General features: G+C 41.6%; 3 protein-coding genes across 5 annotated transcripts in view; 2 read left to right on the forward strand and 1 right to left on the reverse strand.

The window, feature by feature from the left end:
* Positions 1-6355: 6355 nt before the first annotated feature.
* On the forward strand, positions 6356-14640 carry wdr45 (WD repeat domain 45). 2 transcript variants are annotated; one of them, XM_084572872.1, is made up of 11 exons: positions 6356-6477; positions 6664-6803; positions 7467-7541; positions 8120-8224; positions 9388-9493; positions 9577-9671; positions 9815-9894; positions 11229-11437; positions 11945-12046; positions 12126-12271; positions 14009-14640. In XM_084572872.1, exons 2-11 carry the CDS (start codon positions 6755-6757, stop codon positions 14116-14118), a joined length of 1077 nt encoding a protein of 358 aa, XP_084428998.1. In that variant the 5' UTR covers positions 6356-6477; positions 6664-6754; the 3' UTR covers positions 14119-14640. The 2 variants fall into 2 exon arrangements, with proteins under 2 accessions (XP_084428998.1, XP_084428999.1); XM_084572873.1 differs by lacking the exons at positions 6356-6477; positions 6664-6803; positions 7467-7541 and adding an exon at positions 7638-7688.
* Positions 14641-16450: 1810 nt separating this feature from the next.
* Positions 16451-18674, reverse strand: lage3 (L antigen family member 3). Of its 2 annotated transcripts, XR_014699751.1 has the most exons (4): positions 18609-18674; positions 17893-18021; positions 17617-17802; positions 16451-16587 (listed from the first exon to the last, which is right to left on the reverse strand). XR_014699751.1 is itself a non-coding variant. In XM_084572965.1 (3 exons), exons 1-3 carry the CDS (start codon positions 18653-18655, stop codon positions 17688-17690), a joined length of 291 nt encoding a protein of 96 aa, XP_084429091.1. In that variant the 5' UTR covers positions 18656-18674; the 3' UTR covers positions 17045-17687. The 2 variants fall into 2 exon arrangements, 1 of the variants encoding a protein (XP_084429091.1); XM_084572965.1 differs by lacking the exon at positions 16451-16587 and having other exon boundaries at positions 17045-17802.
* A 1155-nt stretch (positions 18675-19829) lies between these two features.
* LOC311507913 (cGMP-dependent protein kinase 1-like) overlaps positions 19830-27540 on the forward strand; it is a gene marked incomplete at both ends in the record, with an annotated part of 8492 nt that continues 781 nt past the window's right edge. The window contains 12 exons of the mRNA XM_084572458.1: positions 19830-20043; positions 20399-20534; positions 20707-20773; positions 20865-20964; positions 22132-22245; positions 24391-24496; positions 24582-24645; positions 24737-24814; positions 25543-25637; positions 26916-26981; positions 27103-27177; positions 27356-27521. Of these exons, the coding sequence (XP_084428584.1) occupies positions 19830-20043; positions 20399-20534; positions 20707-20773; positions 20865-20964; positions 22132-22245; positions 24391-24496; positions 24582-24645; positions 24737-24814; positions 25543-25637; positions 26916-26981; positions 27103-27177; positions 27356-27521 (1281 nt within the window). The remainder of the gene's footprint in view (positions 20044-20398; positions 20535-20706; positions 20774-20864; positions 20965-22131; positions 22246-24390; positions 24497-24581; positions 24646-24736; positions 24815-25542; positions 25638-26915; positions 26982-27102; positions 27178-27355; positions 27522-27540) is intronic.

Consider the following 27540-nt stretch of genomic DNA (forward strand, 5'->3'; position numbering starts at 1 on the left):
CTTCATATGAAGAGTGGTTCTGAGGCTCAGCGTGGCGTCTCCAGTCCTCTCCATCTTAACTCCACCTAGCTACCAGCTAATTCAACGCTGGTTAAAGAGATGGAGAACATTATTTGTGCGTCTGAACTTCCAGAAGTCGCTTTGATGCAATATTCATATCCAGATGTGTTATAATCCACTGCTAGCAACACTTAGCATAGTTGCTAAGGTGGTGCTGGTCATAGTCTGAAGCTCAGCGTGGCGTCTCTGTCCGTCTCCATCCTTGTCTAACTCCTCCTAACTCCCAGCTGATTCAACACTGGTCAAAGAGGTGGAGCTAAAGACAGCTTGCTACCTGAGAGGACACCCACCTGTCAATCAAGGAGGCCACGCCTCTTTAACTCATCCGATCTTTAATCCTTGATCTGATTTAATCAGGTGAGTTCTAGAAACATTCATCATGAGCAGAGAAATTATCTCTTGAGACCAGAACTGGTTCCTTCCTTCCTGCCTTCCTCCTCTCATTCTTTCCTTCCATCTCTTACTCTTTGTCTTATCTTACTTAAAGATGGAAGGAGGATCTTTCCTTCCTTTCATCTTTATTTACTTTTTTGTTCTTTCTTCCTTCCTTCCTTCTAAAATGTGAAGTTTTGACTTAGAAAACACGTTAATATCATATAAATGCAGCTTAATTCATCAAGAATTCTGATTTAACGAAAAACGTCTTCTATTTGAAGGCGCCAGTTGGTGAAGACATTAAAGTTCTGCTCCAGACTCATTGGAGACATTACACAACGGTTTAAAGTACACCTCTGAACTCACCTGTCCAACACGTCACCACCAGCTTCCTGCTTCCTGTCGTACAGAGACATAAAGTGTCCTCCACGGTATTATCAGGAAAGTGACTCATGTCCTTACACAACATCCAGCCCTGGAGAATCATCTGTGAGGGGATGAAGAGCGTCTTCCTCGTCTTCCTCAAAGATGCCTTAAAGTGAGCAGATGGGTCTGCAGAGATGGAGAGTGGGAGGACGCTCCATTGTTTGTGAGTCAACAGCTCCCGTCGTGTAACGGTTAAAAATCATCTTTGTGTGTTTTTTTATTTTTTATTTCATGAAGGTGATTAACACCGACGGGCTGATGAAAATGTTGTCGCACATCTCAGTGACGGAGGGCAGCTGTTCCACCAGCTGGTCTATTCCAGCGTTACTGAGGAGAAAACACTGTGGGTGAATTCAATCTGAAATAATAATAATAAAATAAAATGATTTGTTGTAATGATGAGAGTCTGGCGCCAGTGGATAATAATCTGTCCTCCTTTAGGATGAGGTAAAACATTCAGAGTCAACTACGTCTGTGAACAGTTATACAGGTCATGGTAGATATATATATACAAGTATATAGTAGATGTATATATGGTAGATATGTAGAGTTTACTTCAATATAAGCAGTTAATGCAGACGTACATAACACCTTCCTTCCTTCCTTCCTTCCTTCCTTCCTTCTTTCCTTCTCTAAAATAACTACCATCATAAATAAATCAGATCTTAACATGTGAGAGTCTTTCCATCTTGTTCCAACATCTGGATCATGTCTCCAAGTCAACCAGCAGCTGTTGATGGTTCTGATCCAGCGGTAGGTAGAGATCCATTAGAGACAGCAGCTGCTACAATATTCTACTGACCACATGATGGCGCTGCTGATTTACAGACACACAAACTGAGATCAGATCTCAAGTGCTGGCTGGGGACGCATGTGGAGACACATTTAGATTAAGACCAGGTGGATGGACAGGTGAGACCAGATTGACCAGGATGGATGTTAATGGAAGGTGTGAAGAAGAGAACAAACTTTACTTGAATTTTGACTATAAAACCACCTTAATAACAATAAACAAAGACTTTCCATTTCATTTTCATTTCAGCTTTTGAAATGTCATTACAAACGCAGCTCATTGCCACTGCTGTAGTTTAAAGCGTTTCCAGTCCTCCTGGTCTATTCTGGTTTCCAAGCATTCATTATCTGCTCCAGATGTCCTGCGAGCCCCAAAATCCGATTAAAGCTGATCACAAGGTTAATCGTGGCTGACATCATGGCTCGTTAGAGGAGACGAGAGATGAAATAAGATTGTCTGATGATATTTTACACCACAACTTAATCCTTGATTCTTCCTCTGACCAGCTGTGGCTCTGAAAGTCAACACTGACGGCTTCCTTCGCTGATGATGTGATGTTAATGTGCTGGCGTAGATGCAGAATCTATCCTTTAGTTTCATTATTATCATTATTTCTAAAGGTTTCTAAGTTTTGTTTCCATCCAGGTCTGTCTAGACTCAACCCCGTAGTGAATAGTAAAGGATTATAATAAAGATTTGGACATAACATTTCATCCAGTTTGTTCACGTACTTGTGTGATGCTTATTCAGTGACCCTTGACCTCCAATTTCTTATCAATTCATCCTCGAGTCCAAATGAACATTTCTGCCAAATCTTAAGTAATTTGCTGAAGGCCTTCCTGAGATATCGGATCCACAAGAGTATGAGTGTAAAAACGTAAATACTCAAATGATCTGTTGGTGAGATTTATTTGGTCACAATGACCTTTCACCCCCAGTTTCTCATCAGTTGAACCTTAAGTCCAAGTCAACATTCTTGCCAAATTTGAAGGAAGTTGCTCCAGGTGTTCCCAAGATATTACAAGCATGAAACGTACGAATGGTATCACATTAGTGCAATTAAAAGCAGATGAATTAGCATCTAGCATCTCCTCATTGTAACCATGTGTATATAGACAAGAGTCAGTGAGTGGATTAGTGTGATATGGAAGAAAAGTTAAAAACAATACGTTAAATGTTGCTGCTAAGTTAATGCTAATTCACTAAAAATGTTATTGTAGCTGCCTCCTAGCCTGGAAAATCATCTAAAATGACAGAAACCATCCTTGAAAAAATTATTTGATGTGTATTTTAGTGTTTTAGTTTGACCCAAGTCCCGCCCACCAGACATTTAAATTGTGAACGTCCCATATTTTGTCCACCGTCCACCCAAACCTCCGTCCCTGTGCAGTGAGTTCTCCTGCGGGTATAATTCAGACTGCAATCATGTTTCCCATCACGACGATATGAAGGAAAACAAATAAGCAAATAGCCAGCAGTATGTGCAGCCTGGTGTAGTAATCACAGACAATTTCCTTTCACCACCTTTAGGCACAATAACAGTAACAGACGGAACGAGACGAGAAATTGACAATAGCTCAAGAGGAAATAACTCACTGGTGTTCAAACTGCTTCATCTTCAGGTGCCTGATATTTTTTAATGGAAGACGCTGAATGTAGAACTCAAACAGATTTAATCAGAATGAACTATGACATACGACTGATCAAACTGTTGGAGCTCAGTCTGATGGAAAATGAAGCAGCATCGATCGTCACAGAATTAGAATAATGGAGGAGAACCACTAAGATGCTTAATGTAAACTACATTAATCAGAGTGGAGATCTGGGTGTTGATGGGAGCTGTCACACTGCAGAGAGGCCTGATCCCTATCAGAGCGTAGGAGGTTCCGCTTCACGCTGTGGTCTCTAAAAGAAAGTTCATTTAAGGTTGTGTGACTGTACCAACAACTTCTGCATCTACCCTGTGTGTTGTGTATTTTCTCTTCAGCCTCAAGTTTAGCACTGTTTCACTGTTGACTTGTTCCCATGTCTTCAGTGTTAACTCTGGTAGACATGACAGAGATGCCATCGGGTGGCAGGCGACGATTTATGAGTAAACAGGAAATTGTTTTCGCCCTCCGCTGATTAGATCCGTTTTTCTCACAACTTGACTTGACAATCTTCACATGTTTAGACTGAGCTGCTAATTCAGCGTACTTTCGTCTTTCGATGTTTGGGGTGTTTTTCAGATACTGTGGCTTTTGGTCACGATGACTGTCGACCTTATCAGTTCATTCTTGAGACCAGATGAATGTTTGTGCCAAATATTGCAGTCGCAGGCACTGAAGGTTCAAATGCACAGACCTAAATACTCAGATTATCTGTTAGTGGCTTTTAGTGCTATCTCTGCTGACAGGTGTCACCGACTACCATCAGTGGATCAATGTGGTACTGAGGGAAACTTTAAAATGTCACAATTCTCAACTAAGAATCTGATTTCTGAGCAAATTCAGTTTTTATTTAAGTTTATTTTATTTCTGATTTGTGTTCACTGTGTGAACATTTCAATGAAACTGAATCAGAAGAAGATTTTAGAGTTTAGATGACGTCCTGGGACAATGTTTAGTGGACAGATGAGACCAAAGTAGAATAGTTTGGTTTAAATGAGATGAACCAACACTGCATCATTCCAGCATCAGAACCTCATCCCTCCATCAAACATGGGGGTGCTAATGTCCTGGTTTGGGCCTGTTCTGCTGCATCTGGACCAGGACGGCTTGTCGTCATTGATGGACCAATGAATTCTGAATTCTACCAGTGAACTCTAAAAGAAAATGTCAGGACATCTGTCCATGAGCTGAATGTGAAGAGAAACTGGGTCATGCAGCAAGACAACGAGAACCAAGAACACAAGTGGTTCTACAAAAGAACGGTTAAAGAAGAACAAGATGAATGTTTAGGAACGGCCAAGTCAAAGTCCTGACCTTAATCCAATAGAAATGTTGTGGAAGGACCTGAAGCAAGCAGTTGATGTGAGGAAACCCACCAACATCTCAGAACTGAAGTGGTTCTGTTCTGAGGAATGGGCTAAAATTCCTCCAAGCTGCTGTAGACCACTGATCAGCAGTTACCAGAAACATTTAGTTACAAGGAGGTCACAGCTGATACTGGAAACAAGGCTTCTCTTGTGAATTAACTTAATGATGAACCTCTTCTTTCCTCTCTCTCTTTATTTCCACATAGATGTCTCCTTCTAGACTCTAACCGATGCCGTGCTGAGTCCAAATATGATTCCTAAATATAACCAGTAAAGAGAAACCAGTCTGCTCTTCAGTCCTTTCATTTTTCTCACCATTATATAATGTTTGGGCAGCAGGCCTCCTGCACACACACACACACACACACACACACACACAAACCCATGTTTCTGTCTTTGTGAGGACCTTCTATTGATATAATACATTTCGTGCCTCCTTACCCCGACCATACGCATCTCAGTTAAGTGCCTGACCCTAACCTAACTGTAACCTTTAACCTAAAAAAGCCCCACAACCTATAAAATCCATTAAAACTTTTCTTTCTCATTTTTTCTAGTTTGGTTTGTTTCACAGACTCATAACAGAAATGGATCGGTTTCAGCATCGGCCAAAAATGCAGTCTGTCCAAAATTAATTCAGTCCCCAGAGGTTTGATCTCACTAATAGAGTTGGCAGCCGAGCCGGTCTGCTTGTTTCAAAGAGGAGATGGGACGGTGCACAGATCGTGCCAGAGCTGGAAATCCAGGAACGACTATCATCTAACACAGCGCTGTGTGTTTTTTAATTTAACATAATGTCTCTGTGAATCTATCGGTCTATGCATCTATCTCTGCAGCTGCTTTCAAACTAAAGGAGTTGAACATTTTACTTTCCTCCCTCAACACTCTCCTTCTGCCCTCTCACCTCCTCTGAGAGCTGATCGACCCAAACTCCTCAAAGATTTTACTTTTTAAGAATTATGTGCATAACTTAAGAAACTTTGTTCACTCAGGATGTCTTTCTTTTTATTTGATGACTGACGGATTAAAGAAGAGGAACCTGCAGCAGAGAAATGGAAAAGAAACCAAAGAATATGTAATAAACAACACGGCTGTGGGGTTCGTGTCTTCATTGTGTTTTTAATCAAATGTAATCTGGTGCATTTACACGTCATGGCTCGATGCAGTTATTCTGAAGATCTCAGAGACCGATAGAAGCAGAGAAGTTGTGCAATGCACCAGGTTTTTTTTACATTTCTTTAAGAGCCATCAGAATGTCATCTTTATGATTTGCTGCAGAGCAGAGAGTAAGCCTGTCAGGAACTGATGCAACACATGTGAGGAAGAGCTGCATAAACTGAGAGAAGAGAGAGAGAGTCAGCATATTCGTCAGATTTTAACAGCTAGTTCAGTTTTGGTTCTAAGTTGGCCATTATTCAATGTATTTATTTATTATTTTAATTTATTATCAGTTTTTATTCCTCTTCTTCTTACGTTTAATCTATTTACGTTTAATCTATTTACGTTTAATCTATTTATTTTAATATACGCATTATCTGTTTATATTATTATTTTTTTTTTATTTTTTTTTTAAATAAAATAAAATTCTTTTATTAGTTATTTATTTTAGTGTTTTTTATATTTCGCCCCCTTTATTTTTTGTCGATAACAGGAAGCGGAAGTAAACCGGAAGCACGTGCCGGTGACGTCGTTCTGCTGAAAAACAAAAACAAACCTCCGTCTTGCAACATCTTGTTTGTTTCTCGTCGTTTCTTTTTCTTCTTTAACCGTTTTAAATCCTCCGTCTCCTCGACTCCACGTCTTCATGGTGAGACTTTAAACATTTAACAGAATATTTCAACATGGCGGAGGACGAACGGGAAACTAACCGCGTTTATAGCGTTTCTGTCTGATGCTAATGTGGCTAATGCTAACGCTGAGCTAGCTAACATCAGCTGAAGACGTGGAGAGGAAAATGAAGTGAGTGTCATGTTTCGTGTCTCTTCTGTCGCAGGTTGTCCTTCGGGTCCCGCTGCAGCTGTAGTTTACCGGTAACGGCTCGGTACCGGCTCGGTACCGGACGGTCAGCGGCGGCAGCAGCAGCCATGGCTCAGCAGAGAGGAGTCAACAGCCTCCAGTTCAACCAGGACCAGAGTGAGACCTGTTCACCGTTTAACCGCAGGAACCCAGATTAACGGCTCGTTATTTATATTTAATATAAAAGAGACTTAGACTCTGATCCCAGACCTGGTTCTAGACCGGTACCAGGGTGGTTTCTGTTGGTTCTAGTGGTACTGGACTGTTTATACGGTGGACTAGGACTGGTTTTAGACTTTGTTTTGGACTTGGTTTTAGATTCATGTTGGTTTTTGTTTTGACTGAGTTTATTCTTGGTTTTATTCTGGTGTCAGACCTGATTAAAGACTTTCTTTATTCTGTATTAGATCTGTGTTTTAACTGGTACTGGACCGGTTTAGGACTGGGTTTAGACTCTACATCAGACTGGTTTTTAATTAGTTTTAGACTTGGATTGGATTGAGTGTAAATAGTTTTTTAATTAGTTTTTGTGTTGGAGTAGTTTTTGCTGCTGGGCTTTTTTGTACTTTAACGTGTTTCAGACTCGATCCTGGTCTACGATTGGTTTTTAATTGCTTTTAGTCTCTGTTGTGGTCTGGCTGTTATATCCTGGCTGTTACAGGAGCTGTGCTGGTTTAGTTTTGTTCCATCTGGAGGCAGATTAATGAAGAGCGGCCTCGGCTGGCTGCTAACCAGCTGACTGAGTCTCCATGCTGAGTTTAAACGTTCTCTCTCCTTCAGGCTGTTTCTGCTGCGCGATGGAGACCGGGGTCAGGATCTACAACGTGGAGCCTCTGATGGAGAAAGGTCACCTGGGTCAGTAGCACCTGTCAGACAGGTCTCAGGCTCCTCATCGTATCACGTCTGACAGGTTTCAGTTTGTTTTAAAGGTTCAGCTCAAACAGACGATCAGAGAGAGACGAGACACAGACAGAGACAACATGAGACAAAGTCCTTTACTGGGTTTACATCATATTTATTATTATTTAAAACATTTTATTTGGATTATTTTGATAGTTTCAAGTCAATTTCAAATTTTTTGTCATCAAGATTCTGTACATCCTTCATAGGGTTCAAACCAAACTAAAAGTTTTATTTTATTTATAATATAAATATAAAAAAATATTTATAATAAATAGATAAAATACATTTATTTCTGTTTTCTAGGTTGATCACAGATCTGACATTTTACTGGACTTTTCCTCATTTCCAGGTTGAAGCAAAAATAAATAAAAGTAGTAAATGAATAAAGTTTAACAGTTGTCTGTGTAGAGATGAATCCTGACTCAGCTGATCCAGATGGTTTTATTTCTAACGTCATAATAAATAAATAAATCTGTGTGTGTGTGTGTGTGTGTGTGTGTGTGTGTGTGTGTGTGTGTGTGTGTGTTCAGACCATGAGCAGGTGGGCAGCGTGGCGCTCTGCTCCATGCTGCATCGCTCCAACCTGCTGGCCGTGGTCGGAGGAGGAGTCAACCCCAAGTTCTCAGAGATCTCAGGTCAGTTCAAGGAGAACGTGTTAAAGCAGCTGTGGTTCTAAAGGACAGGTCTACTGTTGGATGGAACGTTAAAGGATTAGTTTGTCTTCATCTTCTTTCTGTCATCGTCTCTGTCTCTTTGGGGTCAAGCTTTATCTCTCTGTGTTGTTGATGTTTCAGTGTGTCTTCATTTTGTGTCTCATATACATCTCAGATAGTTTGTGTCTTTGTATTTATTTTATCTTAATTTTAATTTCTCTGAGGTCATTTTCCATCTTTGTGCTCGTCTAGTCTCTTTCTGGGACGTCCTGGAGACGATGAGAGCGTCTCAAACACATCAGATAAATTAAATAATGAAATAATCAGTTTAATTAAACTTTTATTTAATTCCTCAAATGTCCAGAATCAGTAACTGGAGACTTAATATTTCATATCAACGTTTAATATTTTAACTGAGTCACTTTGTTTCAGATCAGATTTTAAATTAAAACTAATTCTTAGTTCTTTGACTAATTTTAAATAAAATCAATCTAAAGTAAATCAGTGACGTTAATTCATCAGGTGCCTTTAAACACCAACGAAGAAGAGAAGACGAGTTTTATTGATTTATTGAAAAGTTTCTTTTATTGTAGAGATGATTTAAAATGATTCTAGAAGATAAAGTAAAAACGTTTTTAGATTTTAGTGAATTAAGATGGTTGTTAAATTACTGGTAACATCCAGAAACAGAGAACACGACGTTTTGTGTTTTTACATTTTCTCTTTCTGATCATTTTGTGAGTCTTTGTCGTCACTTTGTGTTTATTTATTTTATTTTATTTCTCTGGAGTCGTTCAGTGTCTGGTTGTTGTTCATCTCTTTGTGATCACCACTGTTTAACGTCTTTGTGTTACTTCTTCCTCTTCATGTTCAACTTTGTGTCTCTTTGTCATTTTGTGTCTCTTATTTCGTCTCTTTCTGCTCATGTTGTCGTCTTTGTGTTTATTGTCTGTCTCCTTATCGTCCATTTTCATGTCTCTGGTCATTTAGTCTCTTTTGGATGCTTTTTTTTGTCTTCATGATCATTTTTTGTCTCCTTGTGTCCCTTGTCCATCTCTTAGTCGTCACCTTTATATTCATTGTGTGATCATTTGTCGTTGTTTTGTCGTCTCCTGATGAGCCAACATCGTCTCGTTGTCTTTCAGTCCTGGTCTGGGACGACGCCCGTGAGTCCAGAGACCCCAAAGACAAACTGGTTCTGGAGTTCACCTTCACTAAACCGGTCCTCGCGGTCCGCATGAGACACGACAAGTGAGTCCATCTTCATCATAGTGTTGTGTTTTCTAGGATCATCCTCATCATCATCATCTTCATCATGTTGTTGTGTCTTCCAGGATCATCATCGTGTTGAAGAACAGGATCTACGTCTACAGTTTTCCAGACGACCCGGTCAAACTGTTTGAGTTTGACACCAGAGACAACCCTAAAGGTGACACACAGACACACCGTCCTTGTCTTCACGGTCGTCCTCCTCGTTGTCCTCGTTGTCCTCGTCGTCCTCGTTGTCCTCGTCGTCCTCACTGTGTATCAGACGTTTGCTAACGTCTCTTATTGGTCTTCATTTATTTCCAGGTCTGTGTGATCTGTGTCCCAGTCTGGAGAAACAGCTGCTGGTCTTTCCAGGTCATAAATGTGGCAGCCTGCAGCTGGTTGTGAGTCACACAACAATAACACAACACTAACACAACAATAACACAACAATAACACAACACTAACACACAATAACACAACAATAACACAACAATAACACAACAATAACACACAATAACACAACAATAACACAACACTAACACAACAATAACACAACAATAACACACAATAACACAACAATAACACAACACTAACACAACACTGTTTCTGCTCATTTAGTGTATTTATTTGTTTGTCTCTTTCTCGTCTATATTATTTCCTCTATTGTCAGTCTGAGTGTCTTCATCGCCTCTTGTCCGTCCCTTCGTGGTCGTTTTATGTCTTCATTCATGTCTTTGTGTCCAGTTCTTTTTTTTTTTTTTCTCTTTATAATTTTGTGACTCTTTGTTTTTACCTTTAGTGTCTTTGTATTTATTTATTTGTTCTTTCTCTGAGGTCTCTTGTATCTTTTGTGACAGTTTTCATCTTTGTCGTCACATTTAGTCTCTGTGTCGTCTTTCTTTTTGTCTTTATAATGTTTTGACTCTTTGTCCTCACCTTTTTGTCTATTGGCTGTCTTATCGTGTCTCTTTTTGGTCATGTGTTCTCCTTGTGCTTATTTTTTTGTCTATATTAATTCCTCTATTGTCAGTCTGAGTGTCTTTGTCGTCTCTTTTCTGTCCCTTTGTGGTCTTCTTATGTCTTTATGTCCAGGTTTCATTTCTTTGAGCTCATTTTGTGTCTTTTTGTTTTGTTTTCTCTTTATGATAATTATTTTTTTTAAATTCTTTTTATCATTTGTGTTTTTCTTCTTCATCGTCCTCATGGTCACTTTGCTCAGTTAGTCTCTGTCGTCTTTTTTTGTCTTTTTGATCATTTTTGACTCTTTTTTTTGTCTATTTCCTGTCACGTTGTGTCTCTTTGTGGTCGTTTATTTCTATTTATTATTTTATTTTCTCCATCATCACTTTGAGTCTTTCTTGTCCCTTTGTGTCTTCTTGTGTTTTCATTTCTCGGCTCATTTTAGTAAAAGTTTTTCTCTTTGTGATAATTCTCTGAGTCTTTCTGCTCGTTGTCTTTATATTTATTTATATCATCTATTTTACTTCCTCTATGGTCACTCTGTGTTCATTTAGTCTCTTTATGATACATTTGTGACTAATTATTTTTACTTTTATTGTCTTTATATTTTATATTTAGTCTTTTCTTCTTTATCATCACTTCTCATTCCTCTGGGGTCGTGTTGTTTCAGTTTTCATCTTTGTCGTTTGAACTTTATGATTCTTTCTCCTCATCTCGTCTTTTTGTTTTTAATCCTCTAATCTCAGTTTTCATTGTCCTCCATGTCCTCCTCCAGGACCTTTCCAACACTAAGCCCGGGACGTCCTCAGCTCCTTTCACCATCAACGCCCACCAGAGTGAGATCGCCTGCGTGGCGTTGAACCAGCCGGGCAGCGTGGCGGCGTCGGCGTCCCGTAAAGGAACCCTCATCCGCCTGTTTGACACCACGACCAGAGACAAACTGGTGGAGCTGCGCAGGGGAACGGACCCGGCCACCCTCTACTGGTACAGAACGATGAGCCAAAACATTAGGACCAGTCAAAAAAAACCAAAAAACACCACACATCACACTTTAGTCATCTTTAATTTTAATATTTAAATGTTATCTGCGAGGGGGTCATAATGTTTTGGCTTTTCAGTGAATGCAAACTTTATTTGTGGATTACAAAACAGAAGTTAAGACATTTTAAAAAGAAACAAAGAAGACAGGATGTAAAATAAGTGAACAACCAACTAATGAGGAATAGAATCCAGATAAATCTAAAGTAAAAATGTAATGTTTTCATATTTTACATTTATCAACAGTGAGATCAGTACGACAGGAAATAAGACAGTGAAACATGAATCATATGTTAACATGTCAATTATTCACAAATCTGTTTTTTTTTTTTTTTTCAACTTTTGATCTGCTGAGCCAATCAGATCGTGTGGCCATGTGACTTTAAATGTCTCTGATTGGTTGATTAATAGAGATAAATAATGAACTCTTCTTCTTCTTCTTCTTCTCTCCAGCATCAACTTCAGCCATGACTCCTCCTTCCTTTGTGCCTCCAGTGACAAAGGAACCGTTCACATCTTCGCTCTCAAAGACACCAAACTGAACCGGCGCTCAGCGTAAGACCGCCCCCTACTGACCACACCCTGTTAGCACGCGCCGCTCTGAAGAGCTCAACATGTCCTTATTGTCCCACAGGCTGGCTCGTGTCGGGAAGGTGGGTCCTGTGATTGGTCAGTACGTGGACAGCCAGTGGTCGTTGGCCAGCTTCACCGTCCCCGCTGAGTGCGCCTGCATCTGCGCCTTCGGAAAGAACACGTCCAAGAACGTCAACTCAGTGATAGGTGAGAAGAACCTGGAACAGACGTTTGGTAAAGTTAGAATCACTGCTAACGTCCCCACTAACGTCACAATAACCCTCATCACCGTCACCACGGTAACCATAACAAGTATCGTCACGTTAACAGCCACCGCGGTAACCCTCACCACTAACGTCACAGTAACCTTCACGACTAACATCACCAGTATCGTCACGGTAACCTTCAGGACTTGCGTCACCACTATCGTCACAGTAATCGTCACCAATATCGCCACGGTAACTGTCACCACGGTAACCTTCACCAGTATCGTCACGGTAACCTTCACGACTTGCGTCACCAATATCGTCACGGTAACCGTCACCACTAGCGCCACGGTAACCTTCACGACTAATGTCACCACTATCGTCACGGTAACGGTCACCACTAATGCCACCAGTATTGTCACAGTAACTGTCACGGAAACCGTCACCATGCTAACCGTCACCACGGTAACCATCACCACTAATCACCACGGTAACCGTCACCACTAATCACCACGGTAACCGTCACCACTGTAACCGTCACCACTAATCGTCACGGTAACCGTCACCACTAGTGTCATCAGTATTGTCACAGTAACCATCACGGTAACTGTCACCTTTAACGACAGTGTCGCCACTAATGTCACGTCACCACTATCGCCACGGTAACTGTCACCACGGTAACCTTCACCAGTATCGTCACGGTAACCTTCACGACTTGCATCACCACTATCGTCACAGTAATCGTCACCTTTAACGTCAGTGTCGCCACTAATGTCACGGTAACCGTCACCACTAGCGCCACGGTAACGGTCACCACTAATGCCACGGTAACCGTCACAACGGTAACCGTCACCACTATCGTCACGGTAACGGTCACCACTAATGCCACAGTAACCGTCACAACGGTAACCGTCACCATGGTAACCATCACCAGTATCGTCACAATAACTGTCACCGCGGTAACCGTCACCACTAACGTCATGGTAACCTTCACGACTAACGTCGCCACTAATCGATGTTACCAGTATCGTCACGGAAACCGTCACCATGGTAACCGTCACCACTAATCACCACGGTAACCGTCACCAGTATCGTCACGTTAACCGTCACCACTGTAACTGTCACCACTAATCATCACGGTAACCGTCACCACTAATGCCACAGTAACCGTCACCACGGTAACCGTCACCAGTATTATCAGAATAACTCACTGTGGTAACCGTCACCACTAACGTCACGGTAACCTTCACGACTAACGTCGCCACTAATCGCCAACGCTAGTCTCCACGGTAACCTTTATGATTAACGGAAACCATCACCACGGTAACCATCACCTTGGTAACCGTCACCACTAGCGTCACGGTAACCTTCACCACTATCGTCACGGTAACGGTCACCAATATCGTCACGGTAACTGTCACCACGGTAACTGTCACCAGTATCGTCACGGTAACCGTCAGCACTAATCGTCATGGTAACCGCCACCACTAATCGTCATGGTAACCGTTACCGCTAGTGGTGCTTAGTGGTGACAATTACTGTGACGGTTACCGTGGCGCTAATGGTGACGATCAGTGATGTCAGCAGTGACATGTGTCGATTACTGGTGACTCGTCACGGTAACCATGACGATTAGTGGTGACATTAGCAGTGATGTTAGCTAGCGTGGTAACGTTACCATGGTAACCATCTCCACTAGCATCAGATAGTGACCTACCGTCTTCTTCTCGTCCTGCAGCCATCTGTGTTGACGGGACCTTCCATAAATATGTGTTCACCCCCGATGGGAACTGTAACCGAGAGGCCTTTGACGTCTACCTGGACATATGTGACGACGACGACTTCTGAGGAACCTGGAGGACGACGGACGAGTCTTCTTCTTCTTCATCATCTTCTTCTTCTTCTGTGGAGGCAGAAAACAACGACTAGAGACTTGAGACCTGTTTTATTATCAAGTGTTGAATATAAATAGTCTGAATGTTTAATCTCAATAAAGTCACATTAGAACTCATTTGATAATAAAGAAACTGAATATAAAGAGCTTCATTTCTGTTTGTTCAAGTATTAAACTCTAGTTTGACGTTATTGTAGTTTATCCATAAAAACCAAAGAAACTAGATCAACTGGTCTCAGAGGATCCTCCAGCTACAGCTGATCTATCTGGTCTTTAACAGACTCTAGTCATGTCACTTAGTCTGAAGTGTCTTTATTAAATCTTGTATTTAATGCTAAAATGTTCAGTTTCCACCTTAAAGATAAATTTAAAAATATATTTGTAAAGACCTGAACGACTGAGAACCTTAAAACATGTTTCAGTTTAAAGTTTTACATTTTTTCAGACGTCAGATAACGTTCATTATAAATTATTACGTGTCCAATTAAATTCTGTTTCAATTAAATTCTTGTGTAATTTGTTTAAATGAATTCACTACTAGAACATCAGCACTGATATTATTATTATAGCTGGAGTCAGGAAGATATTTACATTTATAAAGGAGGTAAATAAAGTGAATAAAATATAAAACCTCCAGATATCCTCAGACATTAAAGACGGGCCTCTCTCCAAATGTTAATCAACATTTTATTTTGCCTAATTTTAATTTATAAAGACAGGGCTGTTATATTAGAATGCATTCACTAGTGTACCTAATGAAGTGGCCATGACACTGACTCTCAGATTAGTGTCTGGTTTAATTCCTGCTCCTTCCTTTAATCTGAACGTCTCAGTCCAGTCGTCTTTGCTTCATCTTGTTTTTAGGAGCTGAACTCTGACCTGGATCACTGACAACATTCACACGTTTTAGTTCCTCAGCAGCAGCAGAACGTTTCCAGGAGATCAGCAGCTTAAAACAAAAACGATCTGGAAGAAGAGGAGCCACAGCTTCCAGAAGCTGATGGAGGCTCTGAGCGTCTTTAGTTTGTCCAGATTATTTTCTGTGACCCAGAAAATAATCTGTTTTCTACATTTCTGTATAAAAGTCACATCAGAGGATTTTAACAAACTGTCCTGGAGAACCTTCAGCTGTCCTGCTGAGCTACAGTCGAACAGAAGGAGAAATAAATATTATTTACCTCCAGGTGTTGGTCCAGATGCTGGTCCAGGTGCTGGTCCAGATGCTGGTCCAGGTGCTGGTCCAGGTGTTGGTCCAGATGCTGGTCCAGGTGCTGGTCCAGATGCTGGTCCAGGTGCTGGTCCAGATGCTGGTCCAGGTGCTGGTCCAGATGTTGGTCCAGGTGCTGGTCCAGGTGTTGGTCCAGGTGTTGGTCCAGGTGCTGGTCCAGGTGCTGGTCCAGGTGCTGGTCCAGGTGCTGGTCCAGGTGTTGGTCCAGTAGCAGCTCATCGTCTCCTCCAGTCGTTCCTCTGGTTCCACCTTCAGCCTCTGATAGAAGTTTACATCCAGACCTTATGAGCTCCAGTGAAATGTTCTTGAACACGTGGAGAGGTGGTGGTGGTAACCATGGTAACCTCTACTAATCATCATCAGGTGAGGGACAGAAACATGGAGGTAGAGAAACAAGATGAGCCAAGATGGAATCAATGTGGACAGAGACCATGGAGACGTGGAGACATCTTGGTCGTCTTCTAAGACTCTAGACATTCAGGACATGGAGGAGGTAATGGAGGAGGACATGGAGGAGGAGGACATGGAGGAGGAGATGGAGGAGGAGGACATGGAGGAGGAGGACATGGAGGAGGAGGAGGACATGGAGGAGGACATGGAGGAGGAGGACATGGAGGAGGACATGGAGGAGGACATGGAGGAGGAGGACATGGAGGAGGACATGGAGGAGGAGGAGGACATGGAGGAGGACATGGAGGAGGAGGACATGGAGGAGGACATGGAGGAGGAGGACATACTACTATTGTACCTCACCTCCTCTTCATTCTTCTTCTCCTCGTCCTATTCATCTTCTTTCTCCTCCTCTTCTTCTTTTCTTTGACCTCCTCCTCCTCCTCCTCCTCCTCCACCTCCTCCTCCTCCTCCTCTTCATCAGTAAAGATGCTCTGATGTGAACACATGTATCTGATGACATCACTGGATTCGGTCTCCATGGAAACAGCTCGTCTCTGATCACAGTCATTGATCCCACTACTTCCTCCTCCTCCTCCTCTTCCTCCTGGTGTCACAGCTTCATCTGCTGCACCTGACTCCATAAACTATGAACGTCATGCTTTTATTGTGAAAATCCGAGCTGCTGCAGTCATCTCAGTGATGAAGCTTCGTGTCTTTTCCTTCGTCTCCTCTTTTTATTCCGTCTCTTCACAAACCTTCTGGTTTTCATTCAGATTAAATCCTGCAGCGCCTCCTGCTGCTCCTGCACGATAACAACAAGGAGGCAGGAACAGGATCAGTTACGTTAAGAGAGACGAAATAGACGTTTAAAAAGGAGGGAAATAAAAAATAATAATAATAAATTATAAAATCTGCAGAAATCTTATTTTATAAAAAAAATAATTTCTTCCATTAACACCACAATAAATCAGAAATGATTAATTTAAAATAATAAACTATATTAATGTTTTTGTATTTATGTTTATACATTTTGATTAAACATCTTATTTTCTTTTAGTTTTAATACGTTTCTGATCATTGTAGTTTACTGTTTCAGTTCAATATGAAATGGAATATGTTGGTTCAATTCTCTCTAAATAATAATTATTAATAGTCATAAATGTGATCAATCATATTAATTAACAGAGTAAATATATATATTTAATAAATTAAATCAACAATAAAACCTGACAGACAGTAAAGAGGAGTCTCTCTTCAGATGTGAATCACTTTTTTATTTAAAGAAAAAACTTTTGAAATTCAATTCAATCTTTTCTTTCCTCCAAATTTTAAATTAAATCATTTTTGTCTCTAAACACTGAGACACAAACTGTCCTCCCAGTCATGCAGGGCTGTTACATTAGAATGCATTCACTAGTGTACCTAATGAAGTGGCCGTGACACCGACACATGTTCATAATGAATCTGAGCTGAAAGAGGAGACTCAGCTTTAATCTGAGGACGTCCAAGAAACTGGAACTGTGAATTTAAACTCTTTAACTTCCTGCTCGTTCTTCACATCTGGACATAAACGTCCTCAGATTAAAGATGAGTCTCAACCTTCAGGACACGTTTGTTCAACATAACACGGTCTAACGTCTCTTTGTCCAGAAAGACATTCCAGCTCCACCTGGAGGAGTGAGAGGCGTTCTCATGGTCTGGGTCTGTCCACCAGGAGACGTCAGTATTTGTATATTCAGAAACAAAAATGTTTGTGACGATTTGTTCAGATCCGTCCACAGTGTGAGGGACCTCTCAGCTGCCAGTTCCTCAAACATCCTTAATGTCCCACCTGAGTCTTGTCCAGTGATCAAAAATCTCCAGGAGACGACGAGAGGACGAAAGAGCCTTGAATGCGATGTCTCAGAGGGGGACAGGGGGTCCAAACATGTCCATGGTCTCCACAACGAGCGACAGATGATCCAGGAACGAGTTCACCGACACCCGCAGGATCCGAGCCTCGTCAGCGCTCCACCTCCTGAAAAGACAACGACACAGACGCTCGGTCAAAAAGACACCACGACGGGTGAAGCTGGAGGAGACGGAGGGGACGTCAGGAGTCTCTTACACGGACAGCGTGCTGCCGGACACCGTCAGACGTTTACTGATGCCGCCCTTCCTCGGCTCACGGTCCGGAGACAGAGACTGCAGAGCGATGGCGGCCTCACGGGGCGAGGGGAAGGGGACGTCCAGTGAACTGCAGGACGGTCAAGGAAGACTGGAGGACATGACTGGAGACTCTTAACCCTCCTTTATGTGATTTAAATATGTGGTGTAGTGTTTTCAGTTTATGTCTCTTTGTTTTAGAAGGTTAATATAGTTTCTGTTATATACATTCATGACTTTTGACTGAAATAAACCTTAAATTATTTAAATTAAGTTCATTTAACAATAAAATCTTATTTTTAATTAACCCGCTGTAGTTACTACTCTCCGCCTGTAGGTGGCAGCTCATCAACACACTTTACACTTAAAGGTAATGGAATGAAAATATTTAAAAGGGATATTAAAAAAAGGATGAAGTCACACAGAATTAAACGTTAGACCATATCAAAGTAGATGCATCTACTCACTTTATAATCTAAACTCACATTACTATTATAAACCGTTAAAAACTGAGCAGAGAGAAGCAAGAACAACATGGAGGCTAACAAGCTAACCACTCTCTGGTCGCGTTTTATGGCAATTTTCATTAATAAAAGACAAAAAAACAAACATGAACGTGACTTTTCTATCCGTGTTGTACCGGAGAGGAAAACATTCACTGCTGATATTAAAGGATACAACTCAAGTTTGCCTGTTTCACGCCTCGTTTCTGCGTCTGTCGCCATCGCGGCTGTTTGTGTTGAAGTTTTAACGGAACCGGAAGAGGAATCGTCTTCTTCGTGTGTTCTGGGACAAAGTCAGGGAAGGCGCTCGCGCGGCTCCTGCTGCCTCCAGCGGCGAGTGGCGGCATTACAACAGCATTACAGTAGAAATGACGCGACTCAAGTAAGAAAATACGAAGAAAAATGATGTTTATTGATTTATAATTATTAATATGAGTGAACTACACTGAACTAGATGCAAAACAGAAACATAATTATGATAAAATAAGATGAGCGTACCTTATGGAGACACGAGTCTTTAAGTGAAAAAGTAAATAAAAGATTAAAAATGAATAAAAATCATCTTGTGCAATTTCTACGACGTTTGCATCATTTATTATAGGATTTAATATATTAATAATAATATAGGATACACCCATAGACTGCCTGCGGATTTTCAATATAAAAGTGTGACTTTTATTTTGTAGTAATCCTGTCAAACTCAGCTGTGCGCATCTCCGCGTCTCCTGCTGCCTCCTGACGCTCCTCTCCTCTTCTCCTCTCCTCCTCCTCTCCTCTTCTCCTCCTGGCTCCGGATCTTTTTTTATTCATCAGAGTCTCCGTGTTAATAATCTGTGATTGTAGTGACTCTAGCTCTGGGATCAACTCTCAGCCCGAGGATCTGCAGCTTCTAATGATCGACTGAGTCTGACTGAACAAAGTGAGTACGAGGAATTAAATGAGTTAATAATTAGAATATGATGAAGATACTGAGACGGGACGAGAGGAGGAGGAGGATTTATTTTAAATATATGTTTTTCTAGAATTAATCTGCAGACGGTTTCATCACTGAGTGGTTTGGATAAAATGTCATAAAATAATATAAATATAGTAAATAATAATAATAATAATAATAATAAACCAGAGGTCAACATACAGCACCCACAATTCAAATAAAACAATATCGTCAAAGGAAAAGGAAGAAAATGTAATTAAATTAAAATCTATCTAAAAAAAATAAATGAAAAAAAAGTGAAATTTCCCAGTTGGGATTAATAAAGCATCTATCTAGTTTATCAAATGAGACTAGATAAAACCAGATTAGATTAGATTAGACCCATCTCCCTCCATCTGAAGCGAGTACATTCTCTGAAGGTTTCTAACTCCTCCATCAGTTCATCCGTCGATGCCTGGCTCCATGGCTGCGTCTAAGAGCACCGGGACCCTGCGGGACCTCCAGCTCGCCCTGCAGCTGAAGATCGAGGAGCTCCGTCAGAGGGACGCCCTCATCGACGAGCTGGAGCTGGAGCTGGACACCAAGGACGACCTGATCCGTCAGCTGCAGGTGGAGCTGGACCGGCATCGCAGCACCTCCCAGAACACGGCCTCCGGCGGAGAGACGCCCACCACAGGTGTTTACAGAGGGAAGAGCTTACCTGGGGGTCCGGGGGGGGAGGAAGACTGAGCCCAGGGGGGAGGGAGACTGAGCCCAGGGGGGAGGGAGACTGAGGCCAGGGGGGAGGAAGACTGGGTTCATGGGGGAGAATAAAAGATGTACTTGTATAAATATGAGTCTAGTCATAGAAGAAAGGAGATCTGATCTGTAGAGTTGTGTGTTTCTGATCTGTACAGCTGCATGCTAATCATCTGTTGTTCTGGGCTCACTGTGCACAACATCTGCAACACACCACATCTGGAGACACAACATGTCACCTTCCTTCAGTGTGTAAAGCTGCTCAGGCCTCGTGTTTTAACCTGTGGTTTAAGGATCGGTGGTTCAGGCTCCCTCAGGACCAGACGAGCCTCAGCGCACCAAGAGACAGGCCATCTCTGCAGAGCCCACGGCGCTGGACCCGTCCCAGCTCACCGACGTGACCCTGACCAGCTACTGCAAGAGCAAAGAGTGAGAACGACGACAACACACACACACACACACACACACACCCGGACCGAGTTCAGACAACAAACTCTGATCTGATGCTTTCAGGATTAAATCAACAGGATATGAAAGCTCTGTCAGAACCGCAGCTAGCCTAGCTTAGCATCAACAGGTTTAAAGCTGAGTGTCTGTGCAGGTCCAGTGAGCTGATCCAGAGAGCTCTGATGGACAACGACTTCATGAAACGTCTGGAGCACGGCCAGGTACCGTCCACCACGCCTCTGCAGCTTTTTATTCTTATCCTGCTCCTCTTTGTCGGCTCATGTGTCGCCCCCCCCACCCCCTCCTGTGCAGATCCTCACCATCATGGACTGCATGCATCCCACCAGCCTGACCAAAGGGTGCTGCGTGATCCAGGAGGGGGACGACGGCTCCACCGTCTACGTCCTGGAGGGTAAGGACCATTTCTAGACGTCTCCTTTTATTTTGACTCGTATAAAAGCATCAAAACTAAAATGTCAAAGCTTCTACAGCTGCAGAGCAGAAACACAGAGCAGCTTCCTCCAGTGACTGAGGAGGTTCTCTCTCTTTCTCTGTGTGAATAAAACTTGTTCAGAAACTTGTCGTCGTGCGTCAGCATCAGTCGAGTTCGGTCACGTGTCCCTGACACCTTCACTCGTGAGGACGGCCAGACTTTCACACCGTGCTGCTGCTGCTTCTGCTGCTGCTGCTGCTGCTGCTTAAACGCTGCAGACACATTTTTTAATTTAGTCTGTAATCTGTGGTCGTCTTTAAAATTCAAGTTAAGATGATTACTAATTAATTTAATGTCATAAACCTGACTAATAAATAAACTAATAAATAAAATGAAATATGAAACCAACAAACTAAAACAAGGTGCAGGTTAATTATAAGCTTCAAACCTGAGTTAAGTAAAGTTCTCCAGATAAACTCAGAGGGACTGATGGAGGAGTGAAGCAGACTTGAATGAACCGTTCAGGTTTTATTTCAGTCAGTTTAACTTTAGTTTCTATAAAATAGCAAAACTAATGATATACCTTCCTTCTTCCTTTAATTTCTTCCTTTCCTTCCTCATTTCTTTGTTTTATCTTTCCTTCTATCTCCTTTTATTCCCTCCTCACTTCCTTCGTTCTATCCTTCCTTCTTTTCCTCCCTTCTTCCTTCCTACATTCCATCCTTCCTTCCTTTCTTCATTTCCTCCTTCCTTCTTCCTTTCCTTCCCTCCTTCATGTTTTTTGTCTGAAACACTAAACTGTTCAGGTTTTATTTCAGTCCTCTACCAACATTAACTTTAGTTTCTAATCTAATATCTACAAAGCTAATAACGCGCCCATCAGCCTCTGCTGTGTTTCCATTTAATGCTAGTTACTAGCATGCTAACATGCTAACACGCTAACACGGTCTAGCTTCAGAACAAACGTCACTTTAACACCTGAACTTGTGTTTGACCCGTTTACGCTGTTAAACTGTTGAATGAGGTTTTCTAACGTTGCCTGAATCCAAACAACACGACTCTGAAAAGAAATAATTCTATTAGTGATGTGACTGATGAATGAGTGTGTGTGTGTGTGTGTGTGTGTGTGTGTGTGTCTGTCCACAGAGGGGATGGTGGAGGTGACCAAACAAGGGAACAAACTGTGCACCATCGGTCCAGGAAAGGTGTTTGGAGAGCTGGCCATCCTCTACAACTGCACCCGCACGGCAACTGTAACAGGTAAACACGTTTAGTACAGACTTCAACCAACAGACCCTGTTCATGTGCAGATAAAAAAATAGAGTTAAAGTTTTCTTCTTGTCAAACTGATAAAACTTCCTGTTAAGGAAAGTTGATGTGGAGTCTCTCTGTTGAGGAACTGATTCTACTCCTGTAAAGATCTGAGGGGCCAATCAGATCGTCTGTGGGCGGGGCTTAATGTGGTGATGGGCAGAAGAGTAACAGTAGTCAAACACGTCATCTGATTGGTTTAAATCTCCAACGTTCTTCACGTTGTCTCGTTGCTTCTCAGATCCGTTTATCTTGGTTTCAGACGATAGATCGATTGTGTTTCTATCTCTGATGAGTTGGATTGATGCCTACGCCCTGAACGACATTTACTGTTCCTGAAAACTTCATTCCACCACACTGCTCTGCTGTGTGAAGGGATTAAATAAATAAATAAATAACTCTATCTGCCAGCTCCTTTCAACCCATTTACCGTTAAATGAGATTCTGCTCTCACCTTTTCTCCTCTCAGCCCGATGCTTTCAGCCTCCGTCCTTGTTCACGTCAATGTCGTTCACTCCCTCGCCCTGAGTGAAAAGAGAGAGAGAGAGAGAGAGAGAGACTAAAGGAAACAGCCACAGTGGAGAATAAATAAAGTTTAGTTGAGGAGAAGAGCAAGGACACGGGTAAATAGAGTTTAGAGCAGAGAAAGAAAATGAATTTATTTTCTGAAAGCTTCTTATTTTTCTATCGACACAGTCGACGTGACCTGCTGACATATGAAGGAAGGAAGGAAGGAAGGAAGGAAGGAAGGAATAAGGGAAGAAGGAAGGAAGGAAGGAAGGAAGGGAGGGAGGAAATAGGAAACTAAGGAAGAAGAAAGGAAATAATAAATTCTAAAACTTTAACAGAGTAGTCGTCCACTTATGACCTTGTTGTTGACTCAAACTCGCCTCCAGATAAACATTAGCGTCTTTTTCTGCTGTAGTGAAGACGTCTCCTCTGATATGTAATATTGGTTCATTTTAGTCTAATATTTCTGCTACTATCAGGACTTAAAACAAGAAGATGTAAAGTTCTTTACATAGAATCTCCAGATTATTTTCTCCACATATATAACTCATGTCCCTCCAGATTATTTCCTCTACATATATAACTCATGTCTCTTCAGATTATTTTCTCTACATATATAACTCATGTCTCTCCAGATTATTTTCTCCACATATATAACTCATGTCTCTCCAGATTATTTCCTCTACATATATAGCTCATGTCTCTCCAGATTATTTTCTCTACATATATAACTCATGTCTCTCCAGATTATTTTCTACATATATAACTCATGTCTCTCCAGATTATTTTCTCTACATATATAACTCATGTCTCTTCAGATTATTTTCTCTACATATATAACTCATGTCTCTCCAGATTATTTTCTCTACATATATAACTCATGTCTCTCCAGATTATTTTCTACATATATAACTCATGTCTCTCCAGATTATTTTCTCTACATATATAACTCATGTCTCTTCAGATTATTTTCTCTACATATATAACTCATGTCTCTCCAGATTATTTTCTCTACATATATAACTCATGTCTCTCCAGATTATTTTCTACATATATAACTCATGTCTCTCCAGATTATTTTCTACATATATAACTCATGTCTCTCCAGATTATTTTCTCTACATATATAACTCATGTCTCTTCAGATTATTTTCTCTACATATATAACTCATGTCTCTCCAGATTATTTTCTCTACATATATAACTCATGTCTCTCCAGATTATTTTCTACATATATAGCTCATGTCTCTCCAGATTATTTTCTCTACATATATAACTCATGTCTCTCCAGATTATTTTCTCCACATATATAACTCATGTCTCTCCAGATTATTTCCTCTACATATATAGCTCATGTCTCTCCAGATTATTTTCTCTACATATATAACTCATGTCTCTCCAGATTATTTTCTACATATATAACTCATGTCTCTCCAGATTATTTTCTCTACATATATAACTCATGTCTCTTCAGATTATTTTCTCTACATATATAACTCATGTCTCTTCAGATTATTTTCTCACATATATAACTCATGTCTCTCCAGATTATTTTCTCTACATATATAACTCTTGTCTCTTCAGCCCTGACTGACATCAAGCTGTGGGCGATCGACCGTCAGGGTTTCCAGACCATCATGATGAGGACCGGCCTCATCAAACACTCTCAGTACACCGACTTCCTCCGCAGGTAACAGCTCTCATACCTGTTCATCACTTCTCTCTCTCTCTCCACATGACTCACATCTCTCTCTCTCTTTAAAATCTCTCCTCAGCGTTCCCTCCTTCCAGTCGCTGCCCGAGGACGTTCTCAGCAAACTGGCCGATGTTTTGGAGGAGGTGAACGTTCTCCAGACACCTTCTTCTTTCTCAGTAAACATGAGGTATTGTGAACTTGTGATTCACGTCCGTCCTCCGTCATCTCTCTCAGACTCATTACAGCGACGGTGATTACATTATCCGGCAGGGAGCCACCGGAGACACATTCTTCATCATCAGCGAAGGACAGGTGAGGAGGACGGGTTTACAAGGAGGAGGAGGAGGAGGAGGAGGAGGATAGCAAGGAAGTCAGGTGGTTTCACAAATCATTATCGGTTGATTTTATCAAAACAGACAGATGTAACAGCTGATCCTTTCCAGCTTCCACACTTTATGGAAAACAAGGAGATGTGTGTAAAACTTATCAGATAAATGATAACATCAATAACAGATCCTCAGTCATTAGTCACATCTGATGAAGGAATTAAGGAAGGTGGGATGGAACAATGAAAAGAGGAAGGAATGAACAAAGGAAGGAAGGAAGAAAGGAGAAGGAAGGAAGGAAGGAAGGAAGGAGAAGGAAGGAAGAAAGGAAGGAAGGAAAGGAAGGAAGCTAAAAATAAGAAACTTTAACAGAGTAGTCGCTCATCATCTAAATCGGTCTCATTTTAATTAAGTTCTAAAACTCAGAACATTTTGCTGCAGTTTAAACTCTTTTTGTCACGTTTTCAGTATTTTGATGCGTTTTATTTTCATCCTCTAATTGTTTTGAGGCTACAGCAGCATCTTTTGTGTACGGTTACCGTGGTAACGGGTGTTATGGAGGCTGAGGGTCACTCAGACGAACTCTCCTCAGCAACGACAGCTCTCATTTCTAAAGTCTTGAGCAGAAGCCGCTCATAGAGAGGTGTAGATGGAAACATTAGAGTTAAATGAATCTGTGTCTACCTGAGTGAAGGTATGCGTCTGATCCCACAGGTGAGAGTGTCTCAGCAGAGCTCGGCCACCGACGAACAGGTGACCGTCAAGACTCTTTCCAAAGGAGACTGGTTTGGAGAGCAGGCTCTGAAAGGGTGAGACACACGTTCATCAGGCTGCAGGTATTCACTGTAACACAAGATTAAACAGAAACAAACACCTGTGATCATCTGTACAACATAGAGAGTTAACAACAGGTAACTTCAGACTCTTGATACGTTACTATGGCAACAATGAGGGACTCACAACTGTGTTCATCTTTGTCATGTTCAGGATTTAGTCGTCGTGACAGACACAGTCAGGATGGAAGGAAGGAAAGAAGGAAAGACGAAAAGAGAAGGAAGGAAAGAAGGAAGGAAGGAAGGAAAGACGAAAAGAGAAGGAAGGAAGGAAGGAAAGAAGGAAGGAAGAAAGGGACTAAAGAAGGAAGGAAAGAAGGAATGGAGGAAAGAAGGAAGGAAAGAAGGAAGGAGGGAAGGGAGGAAGGAAGGAAGGAAAGAAGGAAGGAAGGAAGGAAGGAAGGAAGAAAGGGACTAAAGAAGGAAGGAAAGAAGGAAGGAGGGAAGGGAGGAAGGAAGGAAAGAAGGAAAGAAGGAAGGAAGGAAGGAAGAAAGGGACTAAAGAAGGAAGGAAAGAAGGAATGGAGGAAAGAAGGAAGGAAAGAAGGAAGGAGGGAAGGGAGGAAGGAAGGAAGGAAAGAAGGAAGGAAGGAAGGAAGGAAGGAAAGAAGGAATGGAGGAAAGAAGGAAGGAAAGAAGGAAGGAGGGAAGGGACTAAAGAAGGAAGGAAAGAAGGAATGGAGGAAAGAAGGAAGGAAGGAAGGAAGAAAGGGACTAAAGAAGGAAGGAAAGAAGGAATGGAGGAAAGAAGGAAGGAAAGAAGGAAGGAGGGTAGGGAGGAAGGAAGGAAGGAAAGAAGGAAGGAAGGAAAGAAGGAAGAAAGGGACTAAAGAAGGAAGGAAAGAAGGAATGGAGGAAAGAAGGAAGGAAAGATGAAAAGAGAAGGATGGAAGAAAATAAAAAAGGAAGGATGGAACAGAGGAAAGAAGGAAAGAAGGAAGGAAGGAAGGAAGGGAGGGACTAAAGAAGGAAGAAAGGAAGGGAGGAAAATTTTAAGGAAAGAAGGAAGGAAAGAAGGAAAGAAGGAAGAAAGAAAAGGATGAAAGGGGGAAGGAGGGAAGAAAGGAAATAATAAATTCTCAAACTTTAACATAGTAGTCGTCCACTTATGACCTTATTGATGACCTTGTACATGACCTTGTTGATGACCTTATTGATGACCTTGTTGATGACCTTGTTGATGACCTTGTACATGACCTTGTTGTTGACTCAAACACGCCTCCAGATAAACATTAGCGTCTCTTTCTGCTGTAGTGAAGACGTCCGAACAGCCAGCGTCACGGCGGTGGGAGGAGTCACGTGTCTGGTCATCGACAGAGAGTGAGCGAGCGTCTTTGTTCATCATTAAAACCAAACTGATCTGGAGTTAAAGTCTCTGGTTTCACCTTTAAAGTCAAAGGAGCCTTTAAGTGTTTAGAGTTTCATCTTTACATCGTCCCAGGTCGTTCAAACAGCTGATCGGAGGACTGGAGGACGGCAGCAACAAACAGTACGACAACGACGAGATCAAGGCCAAGTGAGTCGATGAAATGTTTGACAGCTGATGCACACGATAGAAAGTTTTTATCTGTTTATCTGTTTTATATGTCTAAAATGTTTGGATGTTGATGACCTTGTTGATGACCTTGTTGATGACCTTGTTGTTGACCTTGTTGATGACCTTGTTGTTGACCTTGTCTCTTTGTCCCCTGCAGACGACAGGCTGAGGTGGACTTCTTCTCTAGTGTGTCTCTCAGTGACTTCAACATCATCTCCACTCTGGGGATGGGAGGCTTCAGTCGTGTGGAGCTGGTGGGTTGGTTGGAGCTGATGAAGATGAAGATGATGAAGATGAAGCTGACGATGTGTTTGTGTCCTCAGGTTCAGCTAAAGAACAACG

The sequence above is a fragment of the Chelon labrosus genome (assembly GCF_963514085.1).
Source record: "Chelon labrosus genome assembly, chromosome: 22".
NCBI classification, from domain to species: Eukaryota; Metazoa; Chordata; class Actinopteri; order Mugiliformes; family Mugilidae; genus Chelon; species Chelon labrosus.

Coding starts and splice junctions, on each gene's coding strand:
- wdr45 (XM_084572872.1), top strand. CDS start 6,755: ATGGCTCAGCAGAGAGGAGTCAACAGCCTCCAGTTCAACCAGGACCAG. Junction 7,542..8,119: donor GATGGAGAAAGGTCACCTGG/GTCAGTAGCACC, acceptor GTGTGTGTTCAG/ACCATGAGCAGGTGGGCAGC. Junction 9,494..9,576: donor GTCCGCATGAGACACGACAA/GTGAGTCCATCT, acceptor TGTGTCTTCCAG/GATCATCATCGTGTTGAAGA.
- lage3 (XM_084572965.1), bottom strand. CDS start 18,655: ATGGCGACAGACGCAGAAACGAGGCGTGAAACAGGCAAACTTGAGTT. Junction 18,022..18,608: donor GAAACAGGCAAACTTGAGTT/GTATCCTTTAAT, acceptor ACCGTCCTGCAG/TTCACTGGACGTCCCCTTCC. Junction 17,803..17,892: donor TCCGGCAGCACGCTGTCCGT/GTAAGAGACTCC, acceptor TTGTCTTTTCAG/GAGGTGGAGCGCTGACGAGG.